The 18,172-nt window shown below is 35.7% G+C and overlaps 1 protein-coding gene across 2 annotated transcripts; it reads right to left on the reverse strand.

The window, feature by feature from the left end:
* Positions 1–12,388: 12,388 nt before the first annotated feature.
* Positions 12,389–14,865, reverse strand: LOC113282248 (proline-rich receptor-like protein kinase PERK8). 2 transcript variants are annotated; one of them, XM_026531241.1, is made up of 6 exons: positions 14,689–14,865; positions 14,233–14,309; positions 13,958–14,105; positions 13,083–13,244; positions 12,739–12,950; positions 12,389–12,631 (listed from the first exon to the last, which is right to left on the reverse strand). In XM_026531241.1, exons 2-5 carry the CDS (start codon positions 14,244–14,246, stop codon positions 12,777–12,779), a joined length of 498 nt encoding a protein of 165 aa, XP_026387026.1. In that variant the 5' UTR covers positions 14,247–14,309; positions 14,689–14,865; the 3' UTR covers positions 12,389–12,631; positions 12,739–12,776. The 2 variants fall into 2 exon arrangements, with proteins under 2 accessions (XP_026387026.1, XP_026387018.1); XM_026531233.1 differs by having other exon boundaries at positions 12,389–12,950.
* Between the last annotated feature and the right edge of the window lie 3,307 nt (positions 14,866–18,172).

The following is an 18,172-nucleotide window of genomic DNA, read 5'->3' on the forward strand; positions in this document are numbered from 1 at the left end:
ATTTAAATGCACTTGTTGATGATGCATTTGTTGAGTCTGTTGTTGAAGCGTTTGAAAATTGATTTGATCTTCCATTTGATAACTCGGTGGTTGAGTATACCCCCAAAGAGTTTCGTATTGGGATTCTTGTTCCATTCTCATTTTTTCCTTCCATGATCGTGTTTCCTTAAGATACTCCAAAATACTACAACTTTATTGATAGATCTTATCTTTTTCCATCTTAACCGAAGATGTTCCCTCATCATCTTCTCTATATATACATTGCTCACGTCCTTCTTCTGTCTGGATAGTTTTTTGGCTTTCTTTGTTCCTATGAGACGTGCATTTTCCTTGTATCTCCAACGAGTATCTCCATTGGTAAGAACTTCAGTACCATCTTAGAGTGCGACAAAGTTACGATGATTATCCCACAACTCACTGTTTTGGCTCACAGTTAGTTCATAATTATATCCAGGGACCTTTTATCTAAACAATTCATAACATGCATCATACTTGAATGGTTGATTATGTTGATCCTGATATTGAATGCGAGCATATTTTGTTTGAAAAATTAAATAACAAACATTAGGTTTATTGCTATTATCACCATCTATTCGGAAGAACTTAAAAAAATTATAAAACTTACCAAATCTTCGTGGTTCGCACCGCTTTTGGTTTGCCGATATAAAGCGTTAAGAATGGACACGAATTATTTGACATCTTTTTTAATATTTCTCATCTTGGTTTTTAAAGCTTCCCAATCTCTTCTATATGGATTACCATTGCGTTGCTCAAAAATTTCAAGAATACGTTTCCAAAACAAAGCGATTTTTTGCGCCGAACCAACAATTTCGTCCATACTCACATAAATAAAAGCAATAGTAAGATCAATCTCTTCTTGTGTGACAAAATTAATAACCATTTTGAAAGCTACTAAGATAAAAAATAAATTTAGGTGGTTTTATAAATCTAAATACCAAATACGTATAGTAAGATGAAGAGAAAGAATAAATCAATTGATATAAGAAGGAGAAAATAAGAAATCAATTGATATGGTGTGGTTTGAGAAGAGAATTAAGGTGGTATTTATAGGGATTTTGAAAAAATGACCGCTGGAAAAGAGAGTCGTTATTAAAGATGGATGGTTAGGATCGGGTGTGATAGAGGTGTCAACGAGAAAAGGTCAAACAAATATATTTAACCAAACGCGTACTCAGTAGACGTGCGAAAAGCTACGCGTACTGATAGGGCTGCACATGGGCGGGTATGGGCGGGTATAAGCTAAAACCAACCTCGCACCCACAGACTGCGGTTTTTTTTTTTCATAACCAACCTCGCACCCACAAACAGCGGGCGGGTTTTGTTACCCGCCCGCTACGGGTTGGGAGGGTATGGGTTTAAACGGGTTTAAACCCGCTTTATATTCAAGTATTTAGAGTAACTTCTATTCTCCTTGATTAAGTGAGAAAAAAAAACCAAAACCCCCAAAATATTCATATCTAGGAAGTTCACAGATGAAGATTAAGTGTTGAATCTGTTGATTTTTCGATTGTTGTCGATTTATGGTGAAGATTCGAAGTTGTTGTTGTCGATTTCTGGTGAAGATTTCTGGTAATTGTCGTTCGTAGGTGAAGAACAAGAATTGAGGAGGAAGAAGAGGAGAGGCCGAACAGAGAGAAGAGTGTAGAAAGTGAATGAGGGTTATCAGTTATCCTATCTACTAGTATTAGGGTTTCATAATGGACGACTAGGATTAATTTTATCTAATGGTATATAATCTGCGGGTTTTTTAGGCGGGTATGGGCGGGTATTAGCTTAAACCAACCTCGCACCCACAGACAGCGGGTTTTTTTTTTCATAACCAACCCCGCACCCACAACGGGCGGGTATGGATTAAAAACCCACGGATTTAGCGGGTACGGGTGGGTTTGGGTATCATGGGTGGGTCTTGTGCAGCCCTACGTACTGAGTACTCGTATCAACGGCTTTACGGGTACTCAGTACGCGTAAAGCGTAAAATAATACACGTACTGAGTACGCGTGAGATTTCCCTTCCTTACAAGGCTGATCTGATCTGATCAACCTTGTAGGGGATCCCTCCATATCCTTTCCCTTAAATCAAAATGGGAGACCATAGTGGTTGAAGTTTTGGTGTTTTAAGGGATGGAGAGGGATAGGGAGGGGATATCCCTCTCCATAGTGCTAGCTCTTACTGATCGGCCAATAAAAGAATGCATATATATACTATATGATCACTTTCACAGTGAATGAGACCAAAATGTTTACTTAGATCTAAAATTTAACACACTAAGAGCAGTTCCTATGGAATGAACAAACCTGGAGTTTGTTCATTTTGCTCTCACTATGGAATGAACAAACATGAAAAATGGATGTTCAAGTCAACAAATTTCTTGCTTTGAACATTGAGTCGGAACAACCAGTGTGCGTCTGTGGCAAGGACGGGCGATCTTGCTTTGAACACTGACGTTCGACGAAAAATCGTGAAGCTGTACTTGGTTCGCTAGCTTTCCAACTTCAATCGCCCATTAGTTCTTTATTCATTTTAATATAGACTAGTTGGTAACCCGTGCTACGCACCGGGTCTGGTGGGAATTGCCGATTGGTGTGGTGGGGCTTCGCCCTGCACCCGTGGCATTTCGTTATTAGAAGTATCCAAACGTAAAATTTGTGAATTGTAAACTTCGACATATAGTTGCAAGCTTCTTAAAAACATTTTGAATCTTTACCTTTCTGATCAATAGTACCTATAGGTCCAACTGGTATCATATTATGTTGCATTATTGAAAGAGGACCCCTCATTATTTCACATATTCTTATGTTTCTTTGTTCTCTGATTCATTAGAACCTTTCTTGAATAAATTTTAACATTACACCATACTTTTTCTGGAGTTGTGATCAGTTCATTCCAAAAGACTAATAGTTTTCTACACTTGTTACAGATTTAGGGTTTACTTAAAACATACTTAAGATCCCATATCTATCACGTGTGGTATCGCCTGTTCCTATAGAGTAGAATGAAAGTACGATACTATAATATCAAGATGAAACATATTTAATTCAAATAATTAAATATATTAATTTTGATTTAATTGACGAACAATAATTTTGAAGTATTATCTTGCAAAAAAAAAAAGATTATGATACATAGATTTGCTTAAAATGTTGATAGTCAATGAGAACATCTGTCCAGTTTGCTAAAAAAAAGGAGAATACTTGTCCTCCTTATCACCTTTAACTTAGTTTGGAAAGACTCGTTAACCAATTTATGCCATAAAAGAAAATTAGTATATGATTTATGTATAGTCTTTTATAGGAAAAATTTAATTTATAAGGCTAATTTTTTTGTCATGTTTTTGCACATTTTCCCAAACTTGTTTTTCGAATCCTCCAAAGATAAATTGTGAATTTCTTATAGTGAGAAAGCTATACTCATCGAACAAAAAGCACATACTCCTTTAATATTCAATTGGTTGATCATTATGTTATTTATACATGAGAGACGGAAATAAATACAATTACTTGTTTTGATAATTTAAGTTGTCGTAACAATTTGGCGTTAGATGAGTTGTCGGGTCTAGCTTGCTATTTAAAATCTAAACCACTACGGTGTTTAACATCCATTATCAGAGTTATCTAGGCAATCTATGAGCACTGAAAGAACGTCAAATATCTATTAGGTGTGAATTTTCGGTTAGGAATTTACAACCATATTATACATTATTTGAAGAAGGAGTTTGTCCATATACATGTTTGTTTATTTGAGTGACTTGGTCACTTTTTAATGCTTGGGAAAACATTGTTGTTTTCAAAATCTTGCCAATGATTACTTAGAAGTTAAATGTTAATTATTCCAACTTTCAGTTTCAGAGACAGATCAGAGTTGCACAACGAAAGCTTCGAGGCGTTTGTTAGATTACTTCTGTTATGTTTATTATGTTGTATATTTTATTTGCAAACTATGACTATTGTATATGTATCACATGAGAGAAGTTTTGTATATTTATACTTCAGAGTGGGGTTAGTTTTTTGGGTTAGGTTTTGTAGCGGATTTTTCTTAATTAAATGTTTAAGTAATTGATTTGGATTCTTAGTACCTCTTCATTTAGTTAATCTCTTAGATTAGTCAGCTGCTAGCTTTAGGGGCGCTACAAGGCAAACGTTCGGTTACTACGAAAATTATTTCTTGGCGAATTAGGTAGAGTTCGGTGACGAAGTTTCAAAGGTAGAGTTCGGTTACAAAGAAAACTTAACATTTTTGCGAACGAACTGAACTTTTGGACTTCTCATTATTTTTGTAAACTAAAGTTCGGTGATATTATTTTGCGAAGGAACCGAACTTATGGACTTGTGTTGTTCTAGTACAAAGAGTTCGGTTAAAAGTATTTTTGCGAATCAACCGAACTCTGAGTTCGGTTAAGAAAAAATTAATTCGTGATAACCAAACTTTTTGCGACGAAACCGAACGTTTTGCAAAGTAACCGAACTAAAAGTTCGGCTAAGACTTGTTTTTTGCGACGTAACCGAACTTTTCTCTGAAAAAAAACTCCATTAAACCTCTCCGCAACTTCCATTTTCAACTCATTTTGATGATTACTTCTCATTTATTCAACCAAAAACGAATGACAAGTAATGGGTTTGTGTGAATATCTTTGTTAATGTTTTAAATTAAGCTATATATATAAAGGTGGTGGTGGTAATCGGAGGTGGTTGTGGTAATCGGTGGTTGGTGATGGTGATAATCGGCGGTGGTGGTGGTGGTAATCGGCGGTAGTGGTGGTGGTAATCGATGGTAGGTGGTGGTGGTGGTGGTAATCGGCGGTGATGGTGTGAGGAGGTGGTGGTTATTAAATTGATTTTAAATTAAATTAGGTTAAGAGTAGGTTAGTCATTTCAACGTTTTAGGATACCCCAACTATAGAAAAAGTGCCGTAATAAAACCATGATCCCTAAAAAATCATTCTTAAAAAGTGTTCTCGGAGGCAACGCCTTGGCTCTGCACATGTACGTAGGAGTAAAGGAGACGAATGATGTACAGATGACATTCAGAGGTCGACAATCATAAATGCATCTCCCATTGCCGCTTAAAACTTTATTCTCACTTTGGTACGTGGATAGATTTGCAATAACGCATGTTTTCTACGTGTATTGAACTGGATAGTGGGTGGTCTTTGGTTGGTTCTATGTAATGTGTAGGGACGGATTTAAGTAAAATATATTTGATTCGTACAATATGTGTGATTGCAAGGCAAAAAATGGTTTTTAAATGGTTGGAAGATAAGGTCAAACCAGTTGGAGAGAGCCGAGGAGGAAAACCAATGGCTACACTGCACTGTTTTTAGCATTCTTGCAATTCTTAAGCAAAACGGGTCAAAGCCACGTAAAATCCTGCACTTATAAAGTTGAAATCATGATTGCTTACTAATACTAGACTTTTACTTGTTTTGGTGAATTGGGTGAGCTGAGGGATAAGTCATGCACGCACGTCCCTAATACCTAATATGCTATGACAAGGTTAATCAACATCATCTGACAGCCATACATTTAATTAGTGTTTTACTGTGGCATGCAGACGATTAATCAGTTTGTTTATTTCTTCCTAGTTTCTAATGTGAAAATACTTATGCCTGTTTCAAAGCCTTGGAATGATGATGATTAACACCTAAAATGGATTAATATCGTAGGCCACACTGGCTGTCTAATGCATGCAGTAGTGATGGTTGATGAGTCCAATCCACTGCCTCTGCCCCCATCAAATATATATATATGTATATAACAATATGCTTACCACAAATATGTAAGTTGATATGGTGGTTTTGCAGAGGGAACCAAACTCGTATAAGGATCTCTATCCTTACGTTGTTAGGTTAATACCTACCTGGTACGCAAAAGAAGAGGAGCTGAGGAACTTATGCAGCCCTTGAAGTGTATCCTGTAACAACTTCTCTGATGAGCTTCTCCTCTCCTTTCTCTTGATGAAGAAACTTTTAGAGGCTTAAAATCAGTTGCTTTGTTGTAAATTCACAATTTCCAGTACATGTGTATTTCATTCCTTCTTGGGTTATGTATTGGACTTATATGACCCAATATTTCGCTTAGCAATCTGTATGGACTAATTCCAATATACTTTCAAGAGAATCAACTAGACAGTCAGACTCAATCTTAAGAAAAGTATATCAAAGAGTTAATATCTCTATCTCTCAATTCAATCTGCAATCAACAAATAGAAATATGTGATCCTGATTGAATACATGATATATAAACTTGAACGGTACCAAAGACTAATGTTCAAGGATCAATCAATTTCAATCAACAACCAAATGTTGGATTTACCAATTGATCGATACAACGCACAACCTGTGATATTTCAATTATATAACAAAATATGATGCAGAAAAGAAATAACACAGACACCAGAAGTTTTGTTAACGAGGAAACCGAAAATGCAGAAAAACCCCGGGACCTAGTCCAGATTGAACACCACATTTTATTAAGCCGCTACAGACACTGGCCTACTACAAGTTAACTTCGGACTGGAATACAGTTGAACCCGAACCAATATCACACTGATCAAGGTACAGTTGTGCTCCTTACGCCTCTTCAACCACGCCGGATTCTACGCACCTGATTCCCTTAGATGATCTCACCCACAACTAAGAGTTGCTATGACCCAAAGTCTAAGACTTGAAAAACAGATTGTATCAAACAGAAAATTCTATAAAATAGATAAATCTGTCTCCCAGAGATAAACCTATGAATTTTTGTTCCTTCTTTTGATAAATCAAGGTGAACAAGAACCAATTGATAATCCGGACTTACAATACCGAGTGCAGCCTAAATTATCAATCACCTCACAATAATCCTAATCGATTAACGAAACAGGAAATTGCGGAATCACAAACGATGAGACGAAGATGTTTGTGACTATTTTTATATATTTCCTACCGGAGATATTAATCTCAAGCCAATCTTACGATTGTACTCAGTTACGATACAAATCAGCAGATCAGATCACGCAACTACAAATAACTAATAGTTGGGTCTGGCTTCTTAATCCCAAAGAAGTCTTCAAGTCGTTAACCTACAGGGTCTCGAGAAGAAACCTAAGGTTAAAGGAGAATCGACTCTAGCTTATGCAACTAGTATCACACAGGAGGTGTGGGAATTAGTCTTCCCAGTTGCTAGATTTCTCCTTTATATAGATTTAAAATTAGGGTTTACAATCTAGGTTACTTGGTAACGAAGCATTCATTATTCACCGTTAGTTGAAAAACTTGATTCATCCAAGATAATATCTTCAACGTTAGATCGAACTTAGCTTGTTGCACACATGTGAAATGTATTTCATTTAGGTTTCGTTGAATGTACCTAAACGTGTACACTTGGTTGATTCAACAATAGTTAACCAAAAGGTTAGCCACATGAGCACTTTCATATTAACCTTATTCATCTTCACCATAACTAGTTAAAATGACTTCAAATGAACTAGTTGGAGAGTCGTTATTTCTTGGGATAAGATTGAGATTGTTATTTACTAAGGTTGAAGTTAAAATTAGTAGTGATGATGAAACTAAGATGAATAGTGATATGAAAATCCATTACTTCTTTTTCTTTTGTTGCTTTAATGTTTCCATTTGAATAAGTAATCTTGAAAGCTTTAATGTTTCCATTTGAATAAGTAATCTTGAAAGAATTGAAGAGTTTGAGTTCTTCATTTTTTTGTTAAATTTATATTTAACGTGCAATTAGTTTTGTTTAATTTAAACGGTTTCATTTTATATTTATTTCCTAATCTAGTTGAATTTTTTTGTTCGGATTTAATCAATACAGATACCCCAGATCTGATTACTACCGTCTGAATCAGTGGTTGAATACTGACCGAGTTCATCTCCAACCGACAATTTCAAAAGGCATTCATTAATGCAGGAAGAGACGAGTCGACTTCAAAAGGCATCCATTAATGGGAAGAGACGAACGAGAGGTTGCCTCGCACTCTGTTAGGAAAGTTGGTTTAACGATTTATTGAAAATATCCAACAATAGATTCAATCAGGACTCAGGAGCAAACATTGTTGATTTTCTTGGTTAGTATTCGTTTGTCGCGAGGGTTTTAGGTATCAATCATACTGCAAATAGGCATACAATTCTTCCAAGATGTTTCTAGCAAATGGATGAAGTTATTTTCCTTTTAAAGAAATGTTTCCTTTCTGATTCCTATGTTGTGCCTGCTTTATCTCATGGCGACAATTCAGTGCGCATTAGTTATAACATTCTTGATCATGTGCCCTTTGATACTATGGCTCCTCATTATGCTCTTGGTCTTGAGTGTTCTTCTTTGTTAATGTGGTGCATGGCTACTATGTCCAGGATTGCTGTAACATTCAAATCCAAGACGATAAGATTTACAAGTGTTGCGAACTGTTTGTATTGGATTGTGTGTTAGCCTCGCCCGAGATTGCACCACGAATATGAACATTTGCATTCGTGCATGGATAAACAATCTTTAAATACATACAAAGAGAAGAAAAACATAGATATTTTATGATCTGGACGCCCTCTAACGATTCAAAGGACAATATTTCATTAAAAAAAAATGGTTTTTAGCAGTTTGTACAATTTGTGTGATTGCAAGGAAAAAAATGGTTTTTAAATGGTTGGAAGATAAGATCAAACCAGTTGGAGAGAGCCGAGGAAGAAAACCAATGACTACGCTACACTGCACTTTTTTTTAGCATTCTTGCAATTCTTAAGCAAAATGGGTCAAAGCCACGTAAAATCCTGCACTTATAATGTTGAAATCATGATCGCTTACTAATACTAACCCTAGTTAGCAATCCGGGATACGGATAGTAGTTCGGAACGGCATACGTACGGGAATTATACAGATTCAGATAGGCCGGATACGGTCAAAAATCCGGTCAACGGTTCGTTGTTCGGACAGTAGTTCGGAACGACATACGTACGTGAATATTCGTTTTATAAATGTGAGTTCGGCACTTAAAATTCGGCTTACATATATGATAAATTGATAAGTATCATGACCTTATTACGAGACTAATTTTATTTGTATATGATTTATAAGATGGAAAAAAACATTTTAGCGTGATTATTTAACAAAAAGTATACAATTTAATCGCATAAATGTATTATAAAACGAGTTTATAGACTTTTAAACAAAAATTAACACATAAAACACTGGTTAAACAACTACCAATAGAAAATTTTAACTGAATAATTGTATTTAAATATAAAGTATATACAAAATCAAACGAAAACCAACCAACAGAACTTTAGAGTTATATAGGGAGAGCGAGGTTGGATGTTCAAACTAGGTTCCGAGTTCTAATTCGGAAATATCATTCGGATTCGATCAGTTTGGATATATTCGCGAATCATTCGTGAGGTCCATATAATCCGAAAGCTAAGTTCGGAGTTCAAATAGTTCGGAAGTATCATCTGAATTCGTTCAGTTCGGATACGTACGGAAATCATTTGGGAATGACCGGAGAATTACTAATTAGGATACTATCCGGTGAAGTGGGTGAGCTGAGGGATAAGTCATGTACGCACGTCCCTAATACGTAATATGTTATGACATGCTAGAGCAGCTAGACATAATGGAAGGTCAATCAACATCATCTGACAGCCATACATTTAATTAGTGTTTTACTGTCGCATGCAGACGATTAATCAGTTTGTTTATTTCTTCCTAGTTTCTAATGTGAAAATACTTATGCCTGTTTCAAAGCCTTGGAATGATGATGATTAACACCTAAAATGGATTAATATCGTAGGCCACACTGGCTGTCTAATGCATGCAGTAGTGATGGTTGATGAGTCCAATCCACTGCCTCTGCCCCCATCAAATCTTATCAAATCAATGCATGCAAAATTGATTTTGATCCGTTTCCATTTCCCGACTCTTTCTCACAGATGGCATATATTTTACTGATGTCAAAGACTTCAACACCCCCAAAATTCATTTGTGCGAGAGAGATAAAATATGTGGCCCTCGTAAGTTGTACTTAAAATACTAGAGACGGTGCACTTAAAATCTGTTTCTTGTGTGTCCACCTAAAATGATGGCTTTCCTTTGATTAATTAAGTTATAGCTGCCAAAACAGTTTGGAAATACTAGAGATTTACATGATGAAAGTAAAAATGAAATTGGTATACAAGAGAAATGATTCAGATGATCTAATATATCAACTCTTAAATGACTACTTAGAAGTAGGAGCATAACACCATGCCACCAACAAAAACGATTTGTGGATCACAGTTTTCGTGAACTTTACACCCAATGCTTATAATTAATATACATTTGAGAACTTCACAACCAGTTTCCGTTAACACGATTGCACCCGTTAGATAGTTATGTTCAATGGTCGTAGAAAACCAAATACGAAATAACCAAGTGAAAAAATGAGGACCATTTTAAAGATTTTTACTAGTGGTATTCTGTTGAAGATTGATATAGGTTGAATTCATATTTAGGCCGGCCGCAGTGTGATAAACCTATTCCTATTAGGTTGGTTGGCTCATGCCCTGTCGTGATTTTGGCAAAGAGGAGTTGGTTCTTCGTTCGTTCTATCAGGTGTTTGGGTTAATTCTTTTAGTTATTAGTCTGACGGAGAGATTGGAGGGAGTAAATTTACGCTACACCATCAAGCTTTGAAAACTTCTTTTCTTTTTTAATTTACATGATAATTATAGGCTTTGAAAACTAAAGAAATAAGAACCTTGAGTATAACAGAATCATTCAAGATGATCTAATATCTCTAGTCTACCAAGTCTGTGAAATTAATTGGTTGATTTATTAGTCTACCTCTCGTCTTGATATTTTGGATGTGTTCATCCAACTTTTATAAACCTGGAAACGAAGGATACATACAAGGAAACCAACCTAGTCTTACTTTTACAACGCATTTTTCATTTTTTTTGTTTCATTTTCTCTAAGACAAAACCAAATATGGACCGCAAAACTGATTGCTTAAAAAGACTATCGTTGTAAATCACAAGTTATACTAAAAATGTCCAGTCATTCCAAGACAAGACGGAGGCAATAGCGACTTAAAGCTACTTGCATGCTAGCTGCATGTCAATAATGTAGTTTTATTTTATTTAGTCTTACCTTTTCTTAACCACACTCTCTCCGTGAACAATGAAAATGTTCAAGTTTCTCTCTCAAAATTCAACCTTTGATTTCTAAAACCCTGACCTCAAAAACCCGAAAATAATTTCCCCTTCAAATTTCTCAATGCCTTCATATATGTCAAGTGTCAACTTTAACAACATCTGCATTTTCACTTAAGAAATCCACCATTAATGGTTTTAATCCATTTCTTCACCGGAGAGGGTCAATTAGAAAACATCAAAGAGGAAAACAGGTTCGGTCAGTGAGAAATCAGAGTCTCAAGAATTAGTTTATCTTCTTTTGAGGAATTTTATTTTAGTGACCTTTGATTTCTATATTGAATAAGTATGTTGAGATTGTTAGAACTGAACATTGTTTTCTTCTGTTTCAACAACTTGGGAAGAAGGATAAACGACTGCAATGTCTCATCACTAAGCTTAAAGGGGGTCAGATTTGATCAAATTTTTTTTTTTGTAGCGAAGCAAAATCGCCACATTAAACCCAAATGAAGGACTATAGTAGTTGTATTTTTTGCTACAATTAAGTTACCGCGAAGCGAAATCATCAACTATAATGCTCTCCTAACTGTAATTTACTCATTAACACATAACTAAATGAAAATATTTATAGAATATTCTTTAGAAGGTTATTGTACTTTACTTCATCGTAGTTTTATCTCCCGTCTCGGAATTCTTACAGATAATTATATAAACCAACAACATGGCCCAGATGTAACTAACTTACACTGCTCAAAAAGTCACACCAACACAAATCCCTCCATTGCAAAATAGATACAGACCCAAAAATCATAAATTGAATCTAGTTAGTTTTGCAATAGAAAATCTGAAAAAAACCCTGATTTACATTACATATCAAAATTAATCAAACTAAAGATTGAAGGTGATAGAGACTACAAGTGAAGTAGAATATGGAGGCAGTCTTCGATTTTTTTATGGTCCATATCTTGAAAAGGTATAAAAATGGGCTTGAAGAAGAAAGATGGTGTGGTCAATTAATTTTGGTTTTGGATATAGTTTAGATGGTAAATTAAATAACGGGGCAGTAATCAGTTATTGTTGGGATGGACTGGAATTTAGGGTCAAAACACAAAATGGGACAAAAATTCATTTCAAGTCTTCAATTTGGTTTCTGTGATGTTGTTAATTAACTTAACTTTGAGATGATTTTGATGTAGAACAGGTGTAGTTTAAGCTGAGGAGAAGAAAGAAGACTCGCCCAGGACAACAGAACAGAAAAGTCAAAAGAAGACTACAAAGAAAGATTAAAAATAAAAGAAGACAAAGTAAGATACTCCGTTACATGATTTCGTCTTTTTGTAAACGTAAGTTTGCCACATCCATCAGTGTGCAGATTAGAGTGATATTCAGATTTCAGAGTGCCGAATAGCATTTCCGAAAAAAAATATTGACAGCAAAGAATAGAGAACATGGTAACGTGATCTTACTCAAGAGTTTCACACCCAGGGGCCAGGTCTCCTAACCTATAAACAGATCTAAATATACTTGAGTCCTACTAGCGGCGTAACATGTACAAATAAATCAACAGATTTTCCTCGGGTAACTTTGTTTTTGAGAAATGGAGACTTACCTTTGGCTTTGGGTAAACCTACGTCTCAGTCTGTTCCTTCAAAGATCTATACTGAAAAAATCAGTACTATAATCCTGACCGCCAAATGCCTTCCTTTGCAACAACCTGATCTCAGCAGACTGCTGTCTTGAATCAAACACTTTACTTTGGCCTGCCCTCATTCCATTGTTTATATCTGAATCATCATCTGTACACTCTAAAGCCCTCACCACCTGGGACATAATTTTCCAGAATAAAAAAAAATCATATTCAACCTCCTTACTAGATTTTCCAAACAAACAAAAAAAAAGGTTCCGAGAAAATGGGAGAATCGGGTCAGACATGTAAGTTAAAGAGCTGAATACCTGGCCCATACTAGGTCTCCTTGTAGCTGAATGCCGCACACACGTTGCAGCTGCTTCAACCATCCGGAACATCTCAGTTGGTACACAGTTTCCTTTGAGCTTTGGGTCCGCCAATCCATCAAAGTCTCTTTTGTCAAGTGCATCACTAAGTAATGTCCGAGCCTGCAGAATAAGGATCATTCTAATTTAAGTGTATTGTTTTGTGGGTTCCACAATTACTTCAAGCTCATATCTTGGTCCCGGAAATTGAACCACTTTGCAGAATAAAAAGGAGATGAAGCCAGTTTTAAGACACTATGTCGAGAAGTTACACCAGGGAAATAATGGTAGCTTTGGTGACCAAAAGATGAATAATATTTGAAAGCAAACCAAACCTTGACATATAGAGATGGGGAGCCTGCCAAATGGAAGAGAACGCAAAGCTATGGGCATAGTACAAAACTACAAAACCCGTGATCACAACTAACTCGAAAAGGGAAGGATATCCACAAATCTCAAGTTCACTCTTACCAGATGCACCCAGAGTTCTACACTAACTTCTGCCACGCTTTCACATCATCACATATAATAATGACATTAGGCCATAACTATTACACATTCTTTACACTTCAAAAATCCACGGAGAGAGAGCTTTCATGCCAATGTTTCTTTTATACCTTAGTGCCCAGATACACTGCTCTGATTTTTCGCTTAAAGTATCATTTTGTAGAAAGAGAGAAGCAACATTGCTTGCACTATACAGCCCTTATCCCTCTGGATAATCAAAGTATACATTGTTTTCACCTTTTTTACTACATTAGAATCTAGAAAAGTATGTCCAGCACACAAGTAAAAAGTACGGAACAACTTGCATTAAATTGAGAAAAAAAACTTACCCATTCAACCAGGCTCTCGTCTCCTAAAGGTTGAGATTCGTCCACAGGCTTGCGCCCGGAAATTAATTCTAGCAGCACAACCCCGAATGAGTACACATCAGACTTTTCAGTCAACTTCCCACTCGATGCGTATTCAGGAGCCAGGTATCTGAAAATTAGACAACAAACTTCTTCAAGTCTAGTTTGTGTCGTCTATTAATTGATTTTCTTCCGATAACGTCCCTTGCGACCTAGTTTCTCTAGAGGATAGTGAGGTTGAGTGAAGGAGATTGTACCCAAAGGTTCCCATTACACGAGTGGAAACATGTGTATTAGCATCCAAAGCCACCCTTGCAAGCCCAAAATCTGAAATCTGTAAAATGAGAAGGGCCAGAGGAAAGTAAGAAAGTAAACCACGGAAACAAGGATGCACTAAAAGTAGAAGGCAGTAACAGGAAGGAACACACAGGACAAGGAAATCCAAATTATAATTCAAAACTAGAAGAAGATAATGTGGAACAAAAATCCATATGTTACCATGCTTAATGATCATACTTCTCTCCTTGGCATTTTCACAAATACCATCTAAAAGCTAGAAAAACATTCCAAAATCATGATGAAATACATAAAAAAACCAATTAAGAACTCAAATCAGAATATATAAAAAAAACCCATCTTCCAAAATCATCAAAAACCTATATGAAAATGATACAAAATATATGGATGAAGAATTATGGAAGTTGAAATTATACCTGACGTTGATGACCCTTTTAAAACCAGCTGATGAGTTGAAAGAATGGAGAGATTAGTTGAGACTGATGAAGGAGATGATTAGTAAGAGATATTGGTAGATTTGTTGAGAGGGGGATGAAGGAGAATCAGATCTAGGGTTTTTTCCATTTTTCCATCTCTGCTCTCGATAGACGGTAGAAACGAGAAAACAAACAAAAGAGGAAGGAAATGAAATATTTGATTTAAAAGATTGAGGGTATTTTCGAGTTTTGATACGATTCAGGAGTTGGAGCGATTGATTAAGGGGTATCTCCGCATCCGAGTCCATAGGGTCTGAGTCAGAGGTTGGTAGTGAGTCAGCTCGCGAGTCAGGGGTTACAATAAGTGGAAAACAAACAGTCTAACTGCTGACTCGACGTGACTCAGATGTTGACTTAGACCCAGACGCCGAGTCAGCTGCAAACAAACAAGATGCTAGTTTCACAAACAAATGTGGGCTCCAGCCGGTGCAGAACTTTTTATAAGCCCAAGGCCCCAAGCTCCTCCTAAATCATAGTTCCGCCACCAACGTGGGAGTCGGACTCAACCCTCTAACACAGTCTATAATAGAGTCATAAAAGAGTTTGAGGAACAGTTCCTTTCGAAAAGATTGGTTTCTTTTTGTTCACTGAGCAAGTATGCTAATACGGGATACCAGTTTATTGAGAGGGTAGTAATAGGGTGTTTGAATGGACATTAAAATGTAATTATTTATTTATTTTGACTTCTAAAAGTCAGTCAAAACTAACTTCCGTTTGGAGATAAATTTCACTAAAAGTATAGCTTATTTGGAGTCGCGGTTGAAAAGGAGGTTGAAAGTTAACATCTTAGGTTGTAAATATGCTAGCTTTCCTAGTATCTATCTTGCCCTTCCTTTGTTTTTTTTTGAAGGAATAAGGAGCATGAAAGCCCCAGAATTTATTCATACTTGAAAATAATTACATAATATTCAATTACATCCATAAATCGAAATACATGATTAATACAATAATTTTGACCCGAAAGAAATCGAAAACAAAATTTTGTACCAAATATATGTAAATCGAAAGCGGAATTGAAATCTTCTAATGGTTTATCACCATTTTGTAGGATACTCTCCGAGAAGATATGATGCTTCTATAAAAGAAGTAATATGCCCAAATTCCACACCGAATTCTGTAATCTCTGATCATCATGTCCGTAAATGGCTGATTGAAAGATTGAACGAAATCGAAGGCCCTCCTGGAGGTATGAGAAATCGTAATGGCATACACTTGCCATACGTATGAGAATTAAAAGACACAGTAAATACATACCAATCATTGCTATAATGCAATTTTATTTATTCAAACATTAAAAAACCTAAACTACTCTACCCGAATCTTAATAAAATCAAGATCCTGGTAGAAAAGATAAAGAAATTTTATGAAGGAAGATGAAGATAACTGATTTTTTTTGGATGAAAGTAATTACCTACTGGCAAAACGTTTTTTAGGAGGCTCTCGAAATTGAAAAAACGCTTGAAAATTATGCAAAAAGAGTTACTTCTTTGAGCATAAAAACAATAGCAAGAGGAGGTAAGTTAACTTTCATCTAAAGCATTTTAGCTAGTCTACCCATTTACTATCCCTCCATTATTTTTGCTCCATGCTCCATAACTAAGATAATTGGTAAAGTTGTGAGAAATTCTTATGAGTAGATGAAAACAGGAAAAGAATTCACAATATTGGTTGGAAATTGGCTTCAAAACCAAAAAAAAAAAGGTGGTCTTAGTATAATAAGAGCTAAAAAAATGGTGGCGACATTTTGGGGTAGAGAAAGATGCATTGTGGAGGAAGATCATAGTTGGAATATTTTGGCGAAACTTTTACTTGTTGGAAAACCCTTCAACCCAAATGATCAAAAGGTGGTAGCTTGTGGTTTAATATCTATAAAGAACTTGAAGATTTCAACAAAAGTATTAGATTCAAGATTGGAACGGGAAAGAAAACTAAATTTTGGGAAGATTCTTGGCTTGCTGAAATAACATTATATGATATGTTTCCTTTGGCATATGAAGCTTCAAGGACCAAGGATTTTGTGGTGGCTCGTATGTATGAAGTTAGGGATGGTGGAATAAGGCGGGGATTTATGTCTACGCAAAGATATTCTCAAACCATTTAAGTGAAGTAATAACTATATCAAATCTTTGCTCCATCTCTATTCAAGAAGGTGTTTTGGACAAGGAGCGAAGAAGATCGAGGTGGCCTAATTTTCCAACCGATATTGTATGGATCCTGGAATATCCTTGCAAATAAACTTTTTTCTTTGGCTTCTTTCTCATGATAGGATAATGACGACGGATAAGCTATTAAGAAGGGGTATGGATGTTTCTGGTTTATGTTGTTTTTGTGACGAAAACAATGAATTTTTGGGATTACTTTGTTGAAGGATGTCGTTTTCTTTGGACTTACAATTCAAATGTCACCACAAATGTGAAGTCCTGGAAATTTATTTGGGGTAACGAAAAACTTAGTCGAATATGGAATAACATTCCGGTTGCAATATGGTGGTACATATGGAGAGAGCGAAATGCAAAAGTCTTTGAAAACAAAAAGAAAAGTTTGGTAAGCCTCATTAGAAACGTTAAACTTCAAGCGTTATTTTGGGTCGAATCAAACGCAATGTTAGGTTTAATGGCATATGATGATAGCATTATGGGAGTCTTTATTATGACCTTTATGAGCTTGTTATTCATTATTTTGGGACTCTTTATTCGTTTTTTTATCCGCTAGTATTTACTGGGTTGAGGTCCCCCTTTTAAGTACCCCTCATCTCAATGAATTTTCCCTTTGATCTATCAAAATAAAAATAAATAAACAGATTAAACCAAGTGGTTATACAAAAACAAAAATACCATAGCCATGAAAGATAAACTACTAACTTGGTAAAATATAGTTTCAAATAACAAGATGTTGTAATTTTCATCCCACACAAATACTAAACAGTAGTGGTTCAAACTAAAGATCATAGAGCACACTAGGATTTACAAAATATGATTTTGTGATAAGTAATAAAAGGTTTTTTCAGTTGACAAACATCCAGAAACTACTTTTAGAAAAACTCATCCTGGTCCTATGTACGTTGCACGCCTGGATGCCTGACGATGTGCACGTACGACAATGCACTTGGACTAAGTCACCTACATTGTGAGATGGAGGGACTAATCAATTACTGCTTATTAATTTTCATTTCACTTTTACTAACTAAGCAAGGATTATGAACTGGAGAAATAAATTTAAGTTATTTGTTAATGGCTAGCACTTGTTCCAACTTCTAATTAATTTGATTATTTATCACTGTAATGATGTAGGTGCCATTACTAGGACAATCAACTAAACATTTATCATTCTGATGATTTGGGTGATATTACAAGGACAATGAGTGACCTTTTACTGAAACAAAAGTTTTCTTTTCTTTACAAGTAATAGGAAAATTACCTGATAT

This window comes from Papaver somniferum, chromosome 1, assembly GCF_003573695.1.
Source record: "Papaver somniferum cultivar HN1 chromosome 1, ASM357369v1, whole genome shotgun sequence".
Classification (NCBI taxonomy): Eukaryota; Viridiplantae; Streptophyta; class Magnoliopsida; order Ranunculales; family Papaveraceae; genus Papaver; species Papaver somniferum.

Bases quoted from the DNA above. Each gene is read 5' to 3' on its own strand.
- LOC113282248 (XM_026531241.1), bottom strand. The intron at 13,245-13,957 runs GTAAGTTTTTTT...CTTATTCTGCAG, and splicing joins ACGAGAGCCTGGTTGAATGG to GCTCGGACATTACTTAGTGA. The intron at 12,951-13,082 runs GTATTCAGCTCT...ATTATGTCCCAG, and splicing joins GGAGACCTAGTATGGGCCAG to GTGGTGAGGGCTTTAGAGTG.